Source organism: Aspergillus wentii (assembly GCF_001890725.1).
Source record: "Aspergillus wentii DTO 134E9 unplaced genomic scaffold ASPWEscaffold_8, whole genome shotgun sequence".
In the NCBI taxonomy this organism is placed as follows: domain Eukaryota; kingdom Fungi; phylum Ascomycota; class Eurotiomycetes; order Eurotiales; family Aspergillaceae; genus Aspergillus; species Aspergillus wentii.
The window spans coordinates 654,992-676,351 of record NW_024467839.1 but is presented as its reverse complement, the minus strand read 5'-3'; the positions used below and the strand labels follow the sequence as shown (position 1 = coordinate 676,351).

The 21,360-nt window shown below is 50.7% G+C and overlaps 6 protein-coding genes across 6 annotated transcripts; 4 read left to right on the top strand and 2 right to left on the bottom strand.

The window, feature by feature from the left end:
* Nucleotides 1-1,008: 1,008 nt before the first annotated feature.
* ASPWEDRAFT_119565 (DUF3431 domain-containing protein) lies at nucleotides 1,009-2,148 on the bottom strand (the record flags this gene model as incomplete). The annotated part of the gene is made up of 1 exon (XM_040828915.1): nucleotides 1,009-2,148. One exon carries the CDS (start codon nucleotides 2,146-2,148, stop codon nucleotides 1,009-1,011), a length of 1,140 nt encoding a protein of 379 aa, XP_040684711.1.
* A 605-nt stretch (nucleotides 2,149-2,753) lies between these two features.
* On the top strand, nucleotides 2,754-4,506 carry ASPWEDRAFT_176135 (M14 family metallopeptidase; the record flags this gene model as incomplete). Its single annotated transcript, XM_040831462.1, has 2 exons — nucleotides 2,754-3,170; nucleotides 3,226-4,506. The coding sequence occupies 2 exons, from the start codon at nucleotides 2,754-2,756 to the stop codon at nucleotides 4,504-4,506; spliced, it is 1,698 nt and encodes a 565-aa protein (XP_040684710.1).
* A 1,379-nt stretch (nucleotides 4,507-5,885) lies between these two features.
* On the top strand, nucleotides 5,886-6,710 carry ASPWEDRAFT_162693 (TRAPP subunit TRS20; the record flags this gene model as incomplete). Its single annotated transcript, XM_040829834.1, has 2 exons — nucleotides 5,886-6,252; nucleotides 6,347-6,710. Exons 1-2 carry the CDS (start codon nucleotides 6,062-6,064, stop codon nucleotides 6,708-6,710), a joined length of 555 nt encoding a protein of 184 aa, XP_040684709.1. The 5' UTR covers nucleotides 5,886-6,061.
* Nucleotides 6,711-6,773: 63 nt separating this feature from the next.
* ASPWEDRAFT_44976 (cysteine hydrolase family protein) lies at nucleotides 6,774-8,792 on the bottom strand. The gene is made up of 4 exons (XM_040836410.1): nucleotides 8,291-8,792; nucleotides 7,799-8,223; nucleotides 7,615-7,746; nucleotides 6,774-7,561 (listed from the first exon to the last, which is right to left on the bottom strand). The coding sequence occupies exons 1-4, from the start codon at nucleotides 8,479-8,481 to the stop codon at nucleotides 7,059-7,061; spliced, it is 1,251 nt and encodes a 416-aa protein (XP_040684708.1). The 5' UTR covers nucleotides 8,482-8,792; the 3' UTR covers nucleotides 6,774-7,058.
* Nucleotides 8,793-9,440: 648 nt separating this feature from the next.
* nde1 (nuclear distribution protein NudE) lies at nucleotides 9,441-11,384 on the top strand (the record flags this gene model as incomplete). Its single annotated transcript, XM_040833574.1, has 2 exons — nucleotides 9,441-9,674; nucleotides 9,732-11,384. The coding sequence occupies 2 exons, from the start codon at nucleotides 9,441-9,443 to the stop codon at nucleotides 11,382-11,384; spliced, it is 1,887 nt and encodes a 628-aa protein (XP_040684707.1).
* Nucleotides 11,385-14,286: 2,902 nt separating this feature from the next.
* ASPWEDRAFT_176130 (acetyl-CoA carboxylase ACC1) lies at nucleotides 14,287-21,260 on the top strand (the record flags this gene model as incomplete). Its single annotated transcript, XM_040831461.1, has 3 exons — nucleotides 14,287-14,427; nucleotides 14,494-14,664; nucleotides 14,721-21,260. The coding sequence occupies 3 exons, from the start codon at nucleotides 14,287-14,289 to the stop codon at nucleotides 21,258-21,260; spliced, it is 6,852 nt and encodes a 2,283-aa protein (XP_040684706.1).
* Between the last annotated feature and the right edge of the window lie 100 nt (nucleotides 21,261-21,360).

Here is a 21,360-nt window from a genome sequence, read left to right as displayed (position 1 = left end):
AGATGGGTATTGATTGGAAAAGAAGACAAGGAAAAAGAATGGAAGATGGACGAGGAGGGAGAGTCGAATCGAGATGATTGTCTACGGCTACGGGATTGTTTTGTGAATAATGGCAAAACACGGGCCGAAGAAAACGCAATGGCAGCACGTGTGGACGATGGATCTGCTCTTTTTGATTATTGGTATTATTTATTAATTATAGGACATATGAAGCAGAGTGCTATTTTGGTCAGGATGTCTTCGGATTCTAGATCCTTTTCTTGCTTTCTTTTTTCTGCTTCGCTTTTTACTCTGGTGGAGACGTAAACTCTCTCTGGAAGCTTCCCTGGGCGAGGATACGTATAGCTTCAGTTTCAGATCCAGACTAGGGAGAGAACTATTTAATAGACACTTTTTGTACTCTATTCTGGGTGAATATTTAGAAATTGGTCTTGTGTGAATCGGGTTTTACTTGGCTGGTGGATTGTTTCTATTTTAACCCAGAGTACAGTCAGTTCGCATACTATGGTTTAGAATATCAACACTCCAACAATTAATCAATGACGAATGGATTGTAGCATTGGTTTCAAAATTAATTCTCGAATATTTATCTTGACAAAATATTGTTCTTTTGTTCTAGACAATAAGAGATTGACAGCACCTTACCGAGTACATATGTAGGTGGACATAGTGAGTTGTGGTATAGATTCACACCACCGCCCTATCCGGTTGCATTCCACTCGGTAGGTATATTCATCAGACTCGCAGTCCAGACTCGAGGTTTTGTTGGCCCAAAAGTTTACGAATCGGCCAGAAGCAGATAGCCTTCCTGTCGACCAAAGGTACCACCGCCGACCCACTCGGGTGATGTGTCGTGCCTTGTTGACGGCGGTTATCCACTTTGTATGGCCAGACACCCAGAGATCTACATTTCATAACATGCATTCGATCTGGTATCCTCAATGCCTGGTTCAGTAGTTATATTCAATTCTCAATTACGTCTAGAGGATCCATCACATCTTGTGTCCTTCATGAATGTGTAGCTGCCCAGTCATCGGGAAGTTTAAAATCCGGTGGCAAACGATATTGTCCGAGGCAACTGCCGGGTCCTTTGCATCGTTCAAGATTGCAGCGCCCATACAAGCGGCAGTAACACTCGTCAGCGCGCGGGCATGCTTGCGAATTGAGTCGATCTAGGTCGACTTCGTCGTATGAGTCATGCTTAATGAACAGAATGTGCCATAAGTATGACAAGATGCGCCCTGCGGTAAGATCGGAAGCTGGTGCGGCACGAGGATTCTTCGAGTGCTTATCGACGCCATTGCCGCTGCTTCCATCAAGCAGCCATTGTCGCAGAGCAACATACTCTTCACGCGAATGCTGCCACACGCTCTCGCGCGAAACAACAAATTGCGCACAGCATTGCGATCGAACGGCATCCGTACGACCCAGAAGGAATCCACCGCCGTTTTTAGCCGAAAGATGGTCATAGCCACCAAATAAGGCCGCAAGCGCGCGCGGCAATGCCTTGTCAGACACTGCGCGGGCGTTCCATGGCTCCAACGCAGCCTGGAGAGACACCTCTATGCTTCTCTGCCCTGCCGTGGATGGAGGACAAGTGCTGACACTCCAATCGCATCTCATATTATGATATCCCCATGGAGCGACTGCTGCGGGTACATTGAGCGCAGCAAGCAAGGCTGCATTGTCGTAGTCGGGCGCATCATTGTGCCACGCCCAGCGATTGCCATGTACAAATACCGCACCAGCCTTGGGGATGTGATCGTAGTTGTCAATCAGGAATGTCAAGTATGCCATTGATTCATGTCCGCGGTTTTCAGGCACTTGGAGATACTTTGATTTCGAGTTAACCGGCGCGTCGACTGTGTAAACGCAAAGATGGTACAAGTCAGACAATGCGTCAAGCCAGCTAGGGTCTCCATCGGCTGCCACTCGCGACACGATCAATGCTGGTTTGGTGCTCTTTTCTAGGCCAGGGCAAATGCCGCGGGCCTCAGGCAGCTTGGCCGCCGTCGTTTTATAGCGGATCCGAGTCCATGCAAAGGCCTTCTTCTTGTTTGATTGCGGACGATTAATGTATATAATCAGAAATAGAATGCAACCAAACAAGGTAAGGTGCACGAGAGATCTTCGCGTCCCCCGTCTCATTTGGAAATTATCATTTCACCCAAAAGAGGTGAATTGTCGATGCGATGCCTTCATGGACGATTTATTTCCACCGACAAACAGCGGAAGCCGGGGAAGCCGAAGAAAAGAAAGTCCGCGCCGAGTCAGGTGATCAATATACAACTCGATATGAAGTCATTAATTAATTAAGAGGTTGATGAAGAGAGATATTAATTGAGATTAAATATACGCTAGGGATTGTAGATTATGAACTAAAATAATAATGTGGACTGGTTGTGGATGAGGAGTGTGGGTAGTTAACTCATCGTGAAATATCCATTATAGAGAATCATTGACCAGCAGGAATAGCTTCATCATCAGAATAATAAATCTTCAAATATCGACTCCAAATATCGTCCTCATCTTTGTCTATTCTACGATAGTTTTACTTCTCAAAGATGGATTGAGCTGTCATACAAGCGGGTCCAGCCAACTCCCGCTCGATCTTCTCCGCATTCCCTCTTCTCTTCTTCCTCCCACATGCTGTTCACGGCCACGATGACGACTTGAGATTCGATCCGTCTCATCCCTTTCCATCTTTCTCATCCTCCTGTATCTAGTTTTTATCATATCTTATCCTCACCTCAATGCATTCCCTTTATTCTCTGCTTTTCTTTCTTTTCCTTCTGTCAGCTTGCCTGGTATCCGCCGTCCCCGCAGGCTCCAGTATTACTCCTCCACCTCCCATCGAACCAGTTCAGGTTCTATCTCAGTCTCCCGATCCACGGCGGCCATGGATTCGTTTACGGGACTGGGCTATTGAGTCTATCTGGGGCATCTCAAAGCCAACTTCTTCCTATCTCCATTCTCCCTTCAAGGAGGCTTCGCGCAACCGATCTCCCCCCTCTAAAGTACTAGCCCGCTATGGGAGTGATGTCGTTCTTCGTTTCCAGCTTCGCAGTTCGGATGAAGCTGAGGCATTGGCCCAGGCGGCCGATATTCTCTTCCTAGATGTCTGGGCCTCAACATCAAAGTTCGTCGACATTCGGCTAGCTGAAGAAGTAGTAAGTTGGCACCCATACCTGGCTACGAATATTCCTAACCATCGCTTCTTCCTAGATCCCATCGTTGTTAGGGTTGTTGCCAGAATCCCTTGGAAATTCGTATACTCCTATAATTGATAACCTCGCGGAGAGGATCTATGCCTCATACCCTACTGGACAGCCGGTCGGACTCGAGGGGCAGTCTGGATCCATCCCCTCCTCCAATCGGCCACAAAGCGATGTCTTCTTCCAGGAATATCAACCTCTTTCCGTTATCGTTCCATGGATGCGATTGATGGCCTCTATGTTCTCGTCCCATGTCCAAATGATCAACGTGGGAACGTCGTATGAGGGTCGTGAGATCTCGGCCCTCCGGATTGGAACTCATCTCCCGCGTTCCGGCACCAGGTCGTCGACACCTCGCAAAACGATTGTCATGGCGGGCGGCTCTCATGCCCGCGAATGGATCAGCACATCGACAGTGGCATTTGTCGCGTACCAGCTGATCACGCAGTACGGCAATTCCAAGGCGGTTACTCGTATTGTGGACAAATTCGATTGGGTGTTTGTGCCGACCGTTAACCCGGATGGGTACGTCTACTCTTGGGAAACCGATCGTTTATGGCGCAAGAACAGGCAAAATACTAGTCTTCATTTCTGTCCGGGTATCGACCTCGATCGGGCTTGGGATTTTCAATGGGACGGGGAGACGACCAGTACGAACCCATGCTCGGAGAGCTATGCGGGCAATAGCCCATTCGAAGGTGTGGAAGCACAGCAATTTGCACAGTGGGCCTTGAACGAGACACAGAACAACAATGTCAACATTGTTGGCTTTCTCGATTTGCATTCCTACTCGCAACAGATTCTCTATCCGTTTTCGTATTCCTGCTCGGCAGTCCCACCTACTCTGGAGAGGTTGGAGGAGCTGGCTATGGGCCTCGCTAAAGCCATCCGCTTGGAAACCCATGAGATATACGACATCACGTCAGCATGTGAGGGCGGTGTCTTCTCGGCCCATGATAAGGCCGGAAAGCAAATGTTTCCCTTTGGAGGCAGCTCCGGGGGAAGTGCACTAGATTGGTTCTATCACCAACTGTATGCCAGTTATTCGTATCAGATCAAACTTCGGGATCGGGGGAGTTACGGTTTTCTCCTCCCGTCCGAGAATATAGAGCCCACCGGCAATGAAATATACCGAGCTGCCGTACTGTATGCAAGATTTCTTCTCGGGGATACGATCAAAAGTGTCGATCCAGAGATGGAATTACAAACAGGTTCAGAGCAGACAGCAGAAGAATTGGAAGACTGGGAAGAGGAAGAGGAAGAACGCCATACCTGGGAACTCCGAAGGTGATGTTTCCCCGGAATACTGGAGGTTTTATGATTCACATCGTTATATAGTAATGAGTAATGCGTCTTGGACAGTGTAATGAACATACATATTTAATCACCACTACTTCCATTGAACATGAACATGTCTTCATCACTCATACAAACACCAATCCATACAACTAAGGGTTATTGTCATCAATAACAACATAACTCTGGCCTGCCTGTCCCAATTTCTGCGTCTTGTTTGTCTGGAAATCCGCCACAATGTCTCCAGCACACTCCGCCTCAGCAAAGATCAGGGCGTATTCGCTGGGGCTCAATCCAGAGACGGTAACATCGTCGCCCTGGGGGAAGGTGGCGTCTGCGCAGGGGATCGTGCCAGTGCCGTCATGGGTGCCTTCGGAGCTGGTGATTTCCCAGGCTTGGACGGCGAGGGGGAGGAGGAATGCGAGAAGTTGAAGCTTCATTTTGTGGATTGACTGGAATAGATGGGTTAGTATTGAGAAATTGAATTGAACGAAGTCAAATACCTGGTGTTTTGAGGGGAAGATAATGAACTGATAGAATTAAACTCAACAATAACAGAACCGAAAGAAACGAAACGAAGCCCTTTTATATCTCAGCTGAGAGGCAAAACTAGCCCAACTCCATCGTAGATCGACTCGATAATGTGTGTCAATGTCGCACAAAGTAGTAATTACAATGACTACTATTGTGGGCCAGCGATGATGATCCGATCCATCTCGGCGTGATGGTATCTGCATGAAACCAATAGTCCCTGCATCCTCGCCCTATGAGTGATTTCAACAAACCATGTTTCAGTTTTGCTATTCTGGGATCATCCAGGCTCTGCCTTACTTGGGTTTAAGTCATGAGGTTGCAATAGCTAGCTACTCCGCACATCTGGGCGATTTATGTAGACCGATTGTTGGAGGTTCAGCTGAAGAGCTGGATTCGATTTCAGCTGCAGTGGGGTTTGGGTTCCATTGATTGGACTGGTTTCATTCCAGGTGGTGGTTTGCATGCTATTATTCATTTCTGGCTGCAGTAATCTTGATTAATCTTGTTGCTGCGTATGTCGATCTTTACAATTTCTACGTGGTAGATTGTCTGTATGGAGTATGCCGGACTGTGGTGTTCCTATTGCTGTCGTAATTGAATATCTACGTAGAATGAGAAAAATATGCTGTACTGAGTTTTCAGGGAATAATTTTCATATTTCCAATTCCAAAATGATCTTCTAAATAATTTAAATGGTGTTGATAGATTATACAGTAGACTTGCATATTAGAGGTCGTCGAGATATATATCACCGGATGCATAGTAACTTATCTACCCTACTGATGCTTCATATACACCCATTGAATGATTTACAAGAAAGAATAAATAGTACCAAATAAGCACCAATAATTAAACATTCTATAACATCAATATCGGCAAATTGTTGATAGTACCATACCAATCACGTGATAACCACCATCAACTCCGGAGAATCACCGCAATCACCCTTCATCCCCAGACAATCCAACCCCACCACTTTCACGATATATCCAAACTACACCATACAAAAATCCAAAATGTCATACTACTTCACCATTCTCTCTCCCGCCGACGCCCCCCTCTTCAACATCGCCTTTGGCACCTCCAAAAGCGGCGGAGATGGCATTGCCCGCTTCCGCTTCCCAGACACCGCACAGTATATGAACCAGTTTATTATCCACGCTAGTTTGGACATTGTCGAGGAAGCGCAGTGGACGAATGGGAATATGTATGCTTTACCTCTTCTATCCATTCCACTCAATCCAATCCCACATGTTGCAATTGCATGAATTGAAACCGTTATTGACAATGTATGTGGTAAGGTATCTCAAACACGTCGACACCTACCCCCCAGCCTCAGCGTACATCTCCGCCTTCCTCACCCCCTCCGGAACCCGGTTTTTGCTCCTCCATCAACCCCCACAGCTCCCTTCCACTGCGTCGACGGGCGCATCGTCGCTGCTGGGCTCGTCTTTCTCTGCTTCTGCGTCTTCGCGTGCTTCGTCGAGTTCCATCGCGGCGAACCCGACCTCCCCGCAGACGGAGGAGGCTGTGCGCCAGTTCATGAATGAGGTGTATGAGAATTATGTCAAGACAGTCATGAGTCCGTTTTATCGGCAGGGGTTGGAGATTCGGAGTCCCGTTTTCCGGTCCAAGGTGACTGCTGCTGGGAGGAAGTGGCTATAAGCGTTCTATGCTTTCTTTTCAACCGTTACGTTTGTTTGTTTTTGATGCTATCTTGCTCTTTTGTTTTTTTTTTTTTTTTTTGTTTTGATTGCATACAGAGAGCTGCAGACGATAAACCCGTTCGTATGATACCCAGATAATCCGAGATGAATGTAATCTTTTTGCAAATAACACTGTTCTCCAAAGTCATGATGTTGGCCCCAGTCCATACGCTAAACTCGCTGGAAGAAGAAATCCCAAAGCCACAGGCGACAAGCAAAACCACGGACACGCTATGAATATCAAATCCTCTGAACGCCTGACCTAAGAGTCCCCACAATCCAACCCGATCCCCTGGTTCATCTGCCCTTAAACCGTCAACTGAGGAGCCAGCTTCTTCACAGTGACGGCCTTAAAATTCTCAACAGCGTGTACCAGATCCTCTACTTTGGCCACGGCTCCGAAAATCCCTCCTTCCATCTTGATCGAATCAATTGTGCTCAGGTGAAGAGACGGCTCGCCGGCGGCCGATCCATCCTCCACGAGCACACAATCGAATCCTCGATCATTGGCTTCTCGCATCGTGGTGGACACGCAGACATCTGTAGTGACTCCCGCAATGACCAGGTTCTTGACACCCTTGTTACGCAGGAGTAGCTCAAAGTCAGTATGTGCAAAAGCACTCCGGCCTGGTTTGTCGATGACTGGTTCCCCGGGAATCGGGTACAGCTCATCAATAGTATCGTGCCCTGGTTCCCCACGGATCAAAAGCCGACCCAAGGGACCCGGGGAACCGATTCCAAGACCAGATGCATTGTTTCGAGAACGGTACGCTTCCCTGCTGGAAAGAGTCGACAGATCAGGTCGATGCCCTAGAAGAGTTAGTGAACTAGACCGATACTTTAAACGATAAGGATAGAATTACCTTCTCGTGTATGATATACAGGAAATCCCGAGGAGCGAAACACACTGAGAAGATGCTGAATCTTGGGGATGATTGCTTGGGAAGCTGAGATGTCGTAGCCTTGAAACTCCATGTACCCCCCAGATGCACAGACTATTTGATTTGATTAGCGGTCAACCCCGAGAAACCAATCCAAGAAACATACAGTCTTTTTGCATGTCAATAATCACCAAAGCCGTGGTATATGGCGTAAGAGTCGCGTCATGCGGCCAATCGTATGGCATTGCAGGAATCTGACCCTTCCGGACTTTGTGATGGGGCACTTGCCGGGGCTTTTCGATGACTGGGCCATGGTTGTGCGTCGCATTGAGGACGGTCAACGTCCAAATGCCAGGAGTACCAGCTGCGACCAGCATGAACGGACAGTCCATCAGACGAGATGTCCTCCGCCGTTTCCGCGTTTCTTCTGTCAGGCCGTTCCGTGGCCGATAATGCCCACCTCGATCACACCGTAGCCATACCTTGGCCGTCCGTCCGGGTTTCTTCTCGGTGGGAGTGCTCGAAGACTTGACGACGACATTGTAACCATGGGCTTTTCCGTGGGCTTGGACTGCAGCAAGAAGAGATGCTCTTCACATGTCCCAATGAGCATTTCACCCCGCAAGCCACGTCAATGCAACGACCGAGAGGCACTTACTTATCAGGAAAGGTTCCTTCTGGCGGCGGAACCAGTTGCATGGACATTTCAGGAATATCCTGAAGGTCGCTTGGCGCGTCGAGATTCAGATCGGTGGGGTCAGCCATCACGACAGATCTGGTGGATCTGGTCGGAGAAGAGAAGCTCTGAAACGAGGCATCAGCATTATCGTCACTATCATCGTTTCCCATCTTGTATCCTAAATAATTCCCCAATAGGAATGAGAGCCATATTAGAGATGAATAATGAGTGCGTGGAAGCAATCACAAACAACACAAATCAACTCGCTCGTGTATCGTGCGTGGACATAGTGAACTCGGTGCCTAGAGACCATAGGTTTCGGGGGAGGCGATCACCAGTTTCCAGAGAGAGCGAGAGCGAGAACGCAGGGGGAGGGAAGATTAGAAGGGGGAACCCACCTGAGTAATCCTCTGAGATGGATAACGAAAAAAATAAATAACACGAACAAGACAAGCGATCAATCAAGGAACGAGATCCCCAGATAATTTGCCCCAGACTGCCAAAGAAGGCATGCCCCAGAGAGGTCAGAAGAGACGGAGTCGTAGTCGGTGTTAGTGACAGTCACAGCCGGCCTTGGGAATACGCACAACCCCCACTAGGCTAAGAATAGCATAGCGCCTCTTCCCCTGACGACAGCATGTGCCCGTCGTCATGTGCCCTGCGCCAAACCCGTGGATGGCCAGGCTGAACGACAGCCTGAGATACAACAACAACAGCATCCCGCCCGACGTCGACCTCCCCTTAACCCCCCCCTCTGTGAGGGGCTGTCGAAAAGGTAAGTCTTCGGGTGAAATCGACTTCAATTTATTCTTGTCATTATCTTTTTTCTCTTTTTATCTGTTTCGTTTTTGGCTTTCCTTTGTTTTCGGCTCTTGGGTGAGTCAACTGTCGCAACCAGAGAGCCCTCCCGGGTATCTGCGACACCGCCTCCGCGAGGGGTCCCTCCCTCCTCCACCAACCGTTCACGCACGGTTGCTGGGATTGTCCTGCGTGGATCAATCTTGACCAGCTTGCGTTGAGGGAAACAATTACTCGATATTGCCATTGAACATCGATCTCCCAGGGTCCGACTCGGATTTCCTAACTCCCGCCTGGCCCTTTATTCGCACTTCGCTTGCAAACGGGAATAATGCCATCCGCCGATGATTCTTCGTCCCGACCAAGCGGTTCGAGCTCTCGGGCAGACCAGCTAGCTTATTACAAGGCACAGTATGAGCAGCTAGAGTCAGAACTGGCGGATTTCCAGGCCTCGAGCCGTGAGTTGGAGAGTGAACTGGAAAAGGATATCGAGGCGTCTGAGAAGCGAGAGCGGCAGTTGAAGGAGAAGGTGGATGGTTTACGATACGAAGTTGACGAATGGAAGGTAAGCATTGGGATTTTGCTTTTATCTGGGCTGGCTTGATGCTCATCGTTTTACCAGACCAAGTATAAACAATCCAAGTCGGAGGGAAATTCGGCCCAGAACACGTTGCAGAAGGAGATTACGACCCTGCGAGATACAAACCGGACGCTACAACTGAGACTTCGAGATATTGAAGTCGCAAACGATGATTATGAACGCCAGGCCCGTAACACGACTTCGTCCCTGGAGGATATGGAGTCCAAATTCAACGTGGCCATTGAAAGGGGTGTCTTGTTAGAAGAGGAAATCAGAAGCGGTGAACTGGAGCGAGAGGGTCTACGGATTGACAACCAGCGGCTGCGTGATGAACTATCGGATTTGAAGATCGAGGCCGAAATCATTCAGGAGAAGCTCCGCAACACCGAATCGAATGGGCGCAGGAAGCCCACTCCTTTGTACCGCAGCCCGTCCACGCCCCAGACTCCGGGATTCGACCGTTCTTCTGGTATTTCGACCCCCCCGACCAAATTGTCGATGGCATCCATGGCTGCCACGCCTCCATCACCACCCATATCCGAGACGTCAATTAACATGCGCAAAACCATCAACACAACACCCGCTTTCCCGCGCCAGAAGGCTTCGGCTAGTACCGAGCTTGGGTCTCGATCCTTGTACGGGCCGAGAGAGTCAAAAGGACACAAAGCGCCGAGTAGGGCGCCGAACAAGACGCCGATCCGAACCCCTCATACTCGGGCTACGTCTGCTGCTACTTATAGCAACAACAGCCAGAATGGCCAAACTAGTCAGCCCAACTTCAACGGTTTTGGTTTCAGCGGCTTCAACACCTTCAATGGTCGTTCCAACTCGTCAGTCTCATCTCGACCTGGCGTCCCGCTGTTCAACAACACCTTCACCAGCAGTATCAACAGTAACAACCCCAACAACCAGAAGAACCCACCCGGGATGCCCAAGTCGGGATCGTTGTACCAAATTCGCGGCCTTATTGGGAAGATGCAAAAGCTGGAAGAACGGGTACAATCCGCCAAGTCCAAGCTTCCTGCCCCATCTGATTCTCCGTCCCGCGGATCTTCCCGTTCGGGATCTGTGATGGGCGAAAGCCCTGTTCCTTCTACCATCACTGTTCGACGGAACTCCCGAAAAAGATTGAGTGGCAGTAGTTTCAACTCTTCCGTTCGGGAGGGTGATAGCATGCCCTCATTCGTCCCATCGAGCCGACAGTCCTTTGGTACTCGCACTCAAGGGGACAGTCGGCCAAGCAGTCGCACAAGCTATTCCAGCCGTAGCTCTGTCAGCCACAGCACGCACCCGAGCATGACACCATCCACCCGCCCTGAGAGTCGCCAAAGCCGGACCAAAACGCCCTTAGGTCACTTTTCCACGAATCCGACCACCGAAAGCCGACGGCCCCGGTCATCGCTCAGCAACCCTGCTGCTTCAGTGCCTCCCACCAACGGCATGTCTCACATTGATGAAGTTGACGATCTTTCACTACAAATGTCCGTGCGAGCTAAGATAACCGAGGCTCGCCGCACGTCCGCCTCCACTCCTCCTGACCATGTAGCTGTGAAGAAGCGATCTGCTAGTGGGATAACCGCCATACCAACACCCCGGACCCTAAGAATTAGCTCTGGGATCCATCACCGGGAAGGCAGCATGGGGCCACCAGCAACCCGGAAGCCAACGCTTACTGATTTGGGTGAAACTTTCTAATCTAGAAGCACCCGTGATCATTTTCTTCTTTTTTTTTTCATACCAATCTCAAGGCGTTTTACGATTTACGGCCGGTATCCAGGGTGTTTTTCATTTTCATTTTCATTTTCATTTTTTTTTTTTTTCATCCAGAACCTTATTATCAAATTCAGACTGTGATCTTGAATTTTGTTTTCTTCTATTGCGTTTATTTATTGCAACATCCCCTTTGTTTATCGAAGGTCTACTGGAATCTCCCCTCTACGTTTTCGAGGGTCGGATGCAGTTGGAGCATTGGCGCTCGTATGAGAAGGTTTGGGAGGTTCAATAGATCAGGGGGTCAATCTCACCTATGAGACCTTTTAGTTCTTTGTCAGATACTCGTGGCACAGTCTGTACATTTCTGATTGGGAGAGGGATATCGGTTTTTTGAGTCTGTTTTGTCGCATTGATCTGTCAGCCAGCAGTCGCAGCTGCCGGCGTCCAAGCTGTGTCTCAGCACCACACTTTCATTTTGATGTCTTATTGCACTAGGCGTTAGATAATACCCAGTGGCATTTTTCCTGATTTGTTCTTGTATCACCAGCATATGTAGTTGATCGCACACTTACTATTATATATTGATAGATAGAATGTACTCTGTATTGATCAAGATTACTACTATTCTACCTCTTCCATGAGTTGAATGGCTTCTTGTACTGTATCCCTCATGGGACCGTCGGTGTGTGCATATTTTGATAATCGACTCTTCCAAAATGCCCAACGTTGCATACTCATGCAGTCCCCCTCTTGCCACAGATCCAAATGACTTGTCCGCAACGCCCAACTCTTCTCCTCAATCAACGCACCTAGATGGAACCGTTCCACCAGGACCCGGACACACTCCGCCGCCATGGGGACTCTGAAATCCAACACGGTACTGATTCGGGTCGACGGTCGGGCCTGGAACCTGTTCGATGGCGTGGAGGAGTGTAAGGCAGGACGTTATTTCTGTGTTGGGCCATTCGATCAGGGCGTCGATGAGGAAGTTCCAGAGACTTCTTGGATTGGGTTCGTGTGGGGTGTCGAGTGATGGGCGGGTGATGGCGAATGCGGCTTTGCGGGCGTTGAATTTACCTTGAGTGTATTTATGGAGGGCCGTCTGGATGGCAGCCGTCTGAGGAGTCGGGATGAGGGTTTATTTGGGATTCGAACCATGAGGGGGTCATTTTACTGGTTATCTGTCTATGAGGGAGTTTTTATCAATTTGACTACAGAGAGGTCTATGGAGTACTGCCGGTTATATATGACAGAAGGCAGCAAGGCGCAGCGGCGGCAGTGAATATAGTAGACTGTCGGCAGTTGGTGAGTCATTGTAGATCCAAACAGAGATTAAGATATACTTTAATATAACTTCACAAGATCCATGATTATCTATAATAATACTCCAATTATTACTAGGTTACCAGCGGTCCGCTTACTCCGGCGGAGCACTCCTAGGAGCTGTGAATAGTTACTTGTACTCCGTTTTCGGCCCGGCATTTCCAGCTGTGCGGCAAGCTCTGAGGCCGCCAGCCCCTCCAAGAGGTATCATCAATATGCCCGCAGATCGACCAATCACACCCCGCAGTTTTTGCTGAGGGCGATCCGTTCCACCCGCCTCAACCACACCGGCAAATTGGGCGGCCCCGATTGGCCGAGCCAGCCCACGAGACCAGGGCGGTGGGTTGTCAACAGTGGCTTGATGGGGTTTAGCGCGGGAATGGATCCCCGCCGGTTTGACATGGGCTAAACCGGATGCGGCTAGAAAGGTACCTTGCAGCCTGAGGCAGCATTGCCAGATTCGGCCAGATTTGATGAATTTCGGCCATATGGAGTTTTGGCCAGCTCAGCTAGTTCAGTTGATCAGAACTAGTTAGTCGGTGATCAGGACTTGTTCGGAGTTTTTCTTTTTTCCTTTTCTTTTTTATCAGCAGAAAAAGCTTTGATCTGATATGGGCGCTGTCTGTCCATGTGTTGGATGTGGTGCGTCATTGTGCTATCGTCGACTGTCAGCGTACATGGGAAATACAGTCAACAGATTGAGCACGAGATACGCCGTAGTACTCTGTAGTATTTCGTAGATAGCAGATACCGGTTTATGTAGGAATCGACCAGAGAAGTAAGAATGAAGCTCTCGACCAAAACCAGAAGCTCAATGGCTGCCCAAAAAGCTGCACCAAGGACTGATGGGGGACCACGTCGTATGGGGCAAAATCTGGTGGGATTCGAACGTCACAGGCCCAACAAAGTCCAGGTCCGCCAGCGGAAGTTGGGGAAGCAGAATGTGCAGACAAGGAAATTGGATGCCAGCCCGACATTTTTTTTTTCTCTTCTTTTTCTTTTCTTTTTTGAGCAGCTCCGAAGAGGATCCCCAAAGAGAGAGTGTTAAACTACTTTTACTCCCTTCGTCGATTGTCCTCTTTTCTTTCCTTTCTCCTTCCTTTCTCTCCTCCATAATCCCCATTCATCCAGTCTGATCCCGCTGGTTGTTGGTTGAACGGTATTTTTCTCCTCTCCCCCGGTCCCTGGTTCCTTGCCGCTTGCGATACATTATATCTTCCCCTTCAGCTGCCCCTCGTCATCCATGATCCAACATCTGTCTAATGCTAATCCTCTTCCAGTCTTGAAGATTTCTCCTCTTCTCATCCTTACCCTTACGATTTAATTTTTTTCTATCTCCATCCTTTTAACTTCTCCACTTCTCAAGGCCTTTTGGTTTTATTTTTTTTTTTGCCTCAACTCGTCCTACCTATATCCTCTCGTGTACGACGACGACAAACGACTTCTCATCATTCCTCCTCTTAATCCTCTATAACTCCCAATTCGTCCACTTTGGGAGTGATTGTGTTAAAGATTTCTCTCGCATCAGAAGCGTGTAATTCATAATTGTCTGTTTTGCATCATGGGTGTTACAAACGGAGCCACAAACGGCCACGCCGACATTCCCTCACATTTCATCGGTGGAAACCACCTTGAAGCTGCTCCTCCCAGTGCCGTGAAGGATTTCGTCGCCCAACATCATGGTCACTCCGTCATCAGCTCGGTTAGTATACTCTGATGCATGCTGCGCAGTCTACAGTACTAATGGTGATTTTTTTTTTTTCAACAGGTTCTTATTGCCAACAACGGTATCGCAGCCGTCAAGGAGATTCGATCTGTGAGAAAATGGGCCTACGAAACCTTCGGCAATGAGCGGGCTATTCAGTTCACAGTCATGGCTACACCGGAAGATTTGCGGGCAAATGCAGACTATATCCGTATGGCAGATCAATATGTTGAGGTATGTGCAGCACTTGGCTGCTTCCGCGGAGACGACTCCTGCTGACACCTGTTTAGGTTCCCGGTGGTACCAATAATAATAACTATGCAAACGTTGAGCTGATTGTTGATGTTGCGGAACGTATGGATGTTCACGCTGTCTGGGCTGGATGGGGTCACGCTTCGGAAAACCCTAGATTACCTGAATCGCTTGCTGCTTCCCCCAAGAAGATTATTTTCATTGGTCCCCCGGCTTCGGCAATGCGCTCTTTGGGTGATAAGATCTCTTCGACAATCGTTGCACAGCACGCTGGTGTCCCTTGTATTCCGTGGTCCGGAACTGGCGTTGACGCCGTCAAGGTCGACGACAACGGTATCGTTACCGTCGAAGATGAGACTTACAACAAGGGCTGCACCTTCTCGCCTCAGGAGGGTCTCGAGAAGGCTAAGGATATCGGCTTCCCAGTCATGATTAAGGCTTCTGAAGGTGGTGGTGGTAAGGGTATCCGAAAGGTTGAAAAGGAAGAGGACTTTATCAGCCTGTACAACGCCGCCGCCAACGAAATCCCGGGATCTCCCATCTTCATCATGAAGCTTGCAGGAAACGCCCGCCATCTGGAGGTTCAGCTGCTTGCTGACCAGTACGGAAACAACATCTCTCTGTTCGGCAGAGATTGTTCCGTCCAGCGACGACACCAGAAGATTATCGAAGAAGCCCCCGTCACTATCGCCAAGCCCATCACTTTCCAGGCCATGGAGCGCGCCGCTGTCAGTCTCGGAAGATTGGTTGGTTACGTTTCGGCTGGTACTGTCGAGTACTTGTACTCGCATTCCGATGACAAGTTCTACTTCCTTGAGTTGAACCCCCGTCTTCAGGTCGAGCACCCTACCACCGAGATGGTGTCTGGTGTGAACTTGCCCGCCGCTCAGCTCCAGATTGCTATGGGTATCCCGCTGCACCGCATTCGCGACATTCGCCTCCTCTACGGTGTCGACCCCAACGCCTCCGCCAACATTGACTTTGATTTCTCCAGCGAGGAGAGCCTGCAGATGCAGCGTCGCCCCCAGCCCAAGGGCCACACCACCGCTTGCCGTATCACTTCGGAAGACCCCGGTGAGGGCTTTAAGCCGTCTGGTGGTACTATGCACGAGTTGAACTTCCGTAGTTCTTCCAACGTCTGGGGTTATTTCTCCGTCGGTACCGCTGGTGGTATCCACAGTTTCTCCGACAGTCAGTTTGGTCACATCTTCGCCTACGGTGAGAACCGATCTGCGTCCCGGAAACACATGGTTATCGCCCTGAAGGAGTTGAGCATCCGTGGTGATTTCAGAACTACCGTTGAATACCTCATTAAGCTGCTGGAAACCCCTGCTTTCGAGGACAACACCATCACCACTGGATGGCTGGATCAGTTGATTTCCAACAAGTTGACTGCTGAGCGTCCCGACCCTATCGTTGCTGTTCTGTGTGGAGCTGTTACCAAGGCACACATCGCCAGTGAAGCCGGCGTCGAGGAGTACCGCAAGGGTCTTGAGAAGGGTCAAGTGCCCTCTAAGGACGTCCTGAAGACTGTCTTCCCCGTGGACTTCATCTACGAAGGCTCGCGATACAAGTTCACCGCCACTAGAGCAGGCTTGGACAGCTACCACCTCTTCATCAACGGGTCCAAGTGCTCTGTCGGCGTTCGTGCCCTGGCCGACGGTGGTCTTCTCGTCCTGCTCAACGGCCGCAGTCACAACATTTACTGGAAGGAGGAGCCTGCTGCTACCCGTATCAGTGTTGACGGAAAGACCTGCCTGCTGGAACAGGAAAATGACCCTACCCAGCTCCGTACCCCCTCTCCCGGTAAGCTTGTCAAGTTCACCGTCGAGAGCGGTGAGCATGTCAAGGCTGGCCAGCCCTTTGCTGAAGTTGAGGTCATGAAGATGTACATGCCCCTCATTGCTCAGGAGGACGGTATCGTTCAGCTCATCAAGCAGCCCGGTGCCACCCTTGAGGCTGGTGACATTCTGGGTATCCTTGCTCTGGACGACCCATCCCGTGTCAAGCATGCCCAGCCTTTCACTGGCCAGCTTCCGGACATTGGCCCTCCCCAGGTGACGGGTAGCAAGCCCCCTCAGAAGTTTGTTCTTCTCCACAGCATTCTTGAGAACATCTTGAAGGGTTTCGACAACCAGGTCATTATGGGAACCACCCTCAAGGACCTTGTGGAGGTTCTCCGCAACCCCGAGCTTCCCTACGGAGAGTGGAATGCCCAATCTTCTGCCCTCCACTCCCGTATGCCCCAGCGACTTGATGCCCAGCTCCAGAATGTTGTCGACAAGGCCAAGGCCCGCAAGGCTGAGTTCCCTGCCAAGCAGCTGCAGAAGACCATGCTTCGATTCATCGAAGAGAATGTCAACCCGGCTGATGGTGAGATCTTGAAGACCACCCTCCTTCCCCTGACCCATGTCATCAACCAGTACATGGACGGCTTGAAGACCCACGAGTTCAACGTTTTCATCAACCTCATGGAGCAATACTACGCTGTCGAGTCGCTGTTCTCCGTCCGCAACACTCGCGATGAGGATGCTATTCTGAAGCTCAGAGATGAGAACAAGGAAGACATCTCCAGTGTCATCCAGACTGTTCTCTCTCACAGCCGTATTGGCTCAAAGAACAACCTCATCCTTGCCATTCTGGCCATGTACCGTCCCAACCAACCCGGTGTTGGAAACGTTGGCAAGCACTTCAAGCCTATCCTCAAGAAGCTCACTGAGCTTGAGTCTCGCTCTGCTGCCAAGGTTACACTCAAGGCACGTGAGCTCCTCATCCAGTGCGCTATGCCTTCGCTGGAGGAGCGTCTTTCCCAGATGGAGCTCATCCTGCGCTCCTCGGTTGTTGAGTCGCGCTACGGTGAGACTGGTTGGGACCACCGGGAGCCTGACGCCGCTATTCTAAAGGAGGTTGTCGACTCCAAGTACACCGTCTTTGATGTGCTCCCCCGCTTCTTCGTTCACCAGGATGCTTGGGTTACTCTGGCCGCTCTCGAGGTCTACGTTCGCCGTGCGTACAGAGCTTACACCCTGAAGGGTATGGAGTACAACAACGCCAACGAAACTCCATTCCTTTCCTGGGACTTCACCCTCGACAAGCTCGGACAGCCTGAGTTCGGCCCTGTTTCTTCTACCCACCCTTCGACTCCTTCTACCCCGACCGCTGAGTCCAACCCCTTCAAGAGGATCAACTCTATCAGCGACATGTCTTGGGTTGTCAACGACCACTCCACTGAGCCGTCGCGTAAGGGTGTCATCATTCCTGTCCAGTACCTCGAGGATTCCGAAGAGCTCTTGTCCAAGGCTCTGGAGGCATTCCCTCGTGCCGGTGCCAAGGCCAAGAAGCCCAGCGACGGTCTTCTCGCCAACCTGGAAGGCAAGCGCCGACCTGCTCCCAGGCTCGAAAATGACAGCGAGCTCACTGGTGTCTGTAACATTGCTATCCGCGATGTCGAGGATCTTGACGACAGCCAGATCGTTAGCCAGATCAACGGCATTCTGTCTGGCTTCAAGGAGGAGCTTCTCGCTCGCCGCATTCGTCGGGTTACCTTCATCTGTGGCAAGGACGGAATCTACCCTGGCTACTACACCTTCCGTGGTCCTACCTACGAGGAAGACGAAAGTATCCGCCACAGCGAGCCTGCCCTGGCCTTCCAGCTTGAGCTTGGTCGTCTCTCCAAGTTCAAGATCAATCCGGTCTTCACCGAGAACAGGAACATCCATGTCTACGAAGCCATTGGCAAGGGCCCTGAGAATGACAAGGCAGTTGACAAGCGTTACTTTGTCCGTGCTGTGGTCCGTCCTGGTCGCCTCCGTGACGATATCCCCACTGCTGAGTACCTGATTTCAGAAGCTGACCGCTTGATGAACGACATTTTGGACGCATTGGAGATTATTGGAAACAACAACTCCGACTTGAACCACATCTTCATCAACTTCTCTCCTGTCTTCAACCTCGAGCCCCATGATGTTGAGGAGGCTTTGGCCGGATTCTTGGAGCGTTTCGGCCGTCGTCTCTGGAGACTCCGTGTTACTGGTGCTGAGATCCGTATTCTCTGTACTGACCCGGCCACTGGAATGCCCTACCCTCTGCGTGTCATCATCACCAACACCTACGGTTTCATCATCCAGGTCGAGTTGTACATCGAGAAGAAGTCCGAGAAGGGTGAATGGATCTTCCAGAGCATTGGTGGCACCAACAAGCTTGGCTCCATGCACTTGCGTCCTGTTTCCACCCCCTACCCTACCAAGGAATGGTTGCAGCCCAAGCGTTACAAGGCTCACCTCATGGGTACGCAGTATGTGTACGACTTCCCCGAGCTCTTCAGACAGGCTTTCCAGAACAGCTGGACCAGAGCTACTGGCAAGATCCCGTCGCTGCTCGACAAGCGCCCCCCTGTTGGCGAGTGCATTGACTACATGGAGCTTGTTCTCGATGACACTGACAACCTGGTGGAGATCTCTCGTGGCCCTGGTACCAACACCCACGGTATGGTTGGTTGGATCGTCACTGCACGCACCCCCGAGTACCCCCGTGGCAGACGCTTCATCATTGTTGCCAACGACATCACCTTCCAGATTGGATCTTTCGGCCCCTTGGAAGACAAGTTCTTCAACAAGTGTACTGAGCTCGCGAGAAAGCTCGGTATCCCTCGTGTCTACCTCTCTGCCAACTCTGGTGCTCGTATTGGTATGGCTGATGAGCTCATCCCCTACTTCTCTGTTGCATGGAACAACCCCGAGAAGCCCGAGGCTGGATTCAAGTACCTTTACTTGACTCCCGAAGTTAAGGCGCAGTTCGATGCCAGCAGAAAGAATGAGGTCATCACCGAGCCCATCACTGACGATGGCGAGGAGCGTCACAAGATCACCACCGTCATTGGTGCCAAGGACGGTCTCGGTGTCGAGTGTCTTAAGGGATCTGGTCTCATCGCTGGTGCTACTTCGCGTGCCTACGAAGACATCTTCACTATCACATTGGTGACTTGCCGCTCCGTCGGTATCGGTGCTTACCTTGTCCGTCTCGGACAGAGAGCCATCCAAGTCGAGGGCCAGCCCATTATTTTGACTGGTGCCCCGGCTATCAACAAGCTCTTGGGTCGTGAGGTTTACACCTCTAACTTGCAGCTTGGTGGTACTCAGATCATGTACAGAAACGGTGTTTCTCACATGACTGCCAACGATGACTTCGAGGGTGTTGAGAAGATCGTTGACTGGATGTCCTTCGTGCCCGACAGGAAGGGTGCCCCTATCCCCATTCGCCCCTGGTCGGATGACTGGGACAGAGACATTGCCTACTACCCGCCTGTCAAGCAGCCATACGATGTTAGGTGGCTCATTGCTGGTAAGGAAGACGAGGAAGGCTTCCTTCCTGGTCTGTTCGACAAGGGCTCTTTCGAGGAGGCTCTTGGTGGATGGGCCCGGACCGTCGTTGTTGGTCGCGCTAGAATCGGTGGTATCCCCATGGGTGTCATTGCTGTCGAGACTCGCTCGGTCGAGAACGTTACCCCTGCTGACCCCGCCAACCCCGACTCTATGGAGATGATCACTCAGGAAGCTGGTGGTGTTTGGTACCCCAACTCCGCCTTCAAGACTGCTCAAGCCCTTCGTGACTTCAACAATGGTGAGCAGCTTCCAGTGATGATCCTCGCCAACTGGAGAGGTTTCTCTGGTGGACAGCGCGACATGTACAACGAGGTCTTGAAGTACGGTTCCTACATCGTCGACGCTCTCGTCAAGTACGAGCAGCCTATCTTCGTCTACATCCCGCCTTTCAGTGAGCTCCGTGGTGGTTCGTGGGTTGTTGTTGACCCTACTATCAACCCTGACTTCATGGAGATGTACGCTGATGAGGAGGCCCGTGGTGGTGTTCTCGAGCCCGAGGGTATGGTCAACATCAAGTACCGTCGCGACAAGCAGCTGGACACCATGGCCCGTCTGGACCCCACCTACGGAGAGCTCCGCCGCTCTCTCGAAGACACTTCCCTCAGCAAGGATCAGCTCTCCGAGATCAAGAGCAAGATGGCTGCCCGCGAGGAGCAGCTCCTGCCTGTCTACCTGCAGATTGCTTTGCAGTTTGCTGATCTTCATGACCGCGCTGGTCGTATGGAGGCCAAGAAGACCATCCGTCAGCCCCTGTGCTGGAAGAACGCCAGACGTTTCTTCTACTGGCGTCTGCGCCGTCGTCTCAGTGAGGAGCTGATCGTTAAGCGTATGGCGGCTGCCGCCCCATCTCCATCCAGCGGCAATGGCTCCGTCCCCACCGTCGACCCGGCCTCTAGTTCTTTGCCTACCTCCACCGAATCGCCCCGCTCCACTCACCTCAAGACCCTGCACTCATGGACTGGCTTCCTGAACGACGATCTGGAGGCTGACGACCGCAAGGTGGCCACCTGGTACGAGGAGAACAAGAAGGCGATCCAGACCAAGATCGAAGCCCTCAAGACCGAGAACGTTGCTACAGACGTTGCGCAGTTGCTCATTGGCAACAAGGAAGGTGGCCTCAAGGGTGTCCAGCAAGTGCTGAGCATGCTTCCCGTTGAGGAGCGGGAGTCTGTTCTCAAGTACCTGGGATCCGCATAATGGAGGACCTGATTTGATTGTCTTTTCATTTCTTTTTCATTTCCATCAAAAACTATACCAGTTAATTTCTTCTCTGGCTTATTATATACTACATACATGT

Coding starts and splice junctions, on each gene's coding strand:
- ASPWEDRAFT_44976 (XM_040836410.1), bottom strand. CDS start 8,481: ATGGGAAACGATGATAGTGACGATAATGCTGATGCCTCGTTTCAGAGC. Junction 8,224..8,290: donor GAAGGAACCTTTCCTGATAA/GTAAGTGCCTCT, acceptor GGACATGTGAAG/AGCATCTCTTCTTGCTGCAG. Junction 7,747..7,798: donor TATTGACATGCAAAAAGACT/GTATGTTTCTTG, acceptor CAAATCAAATAG/TCTGTGCATCTGGGGGGTAC.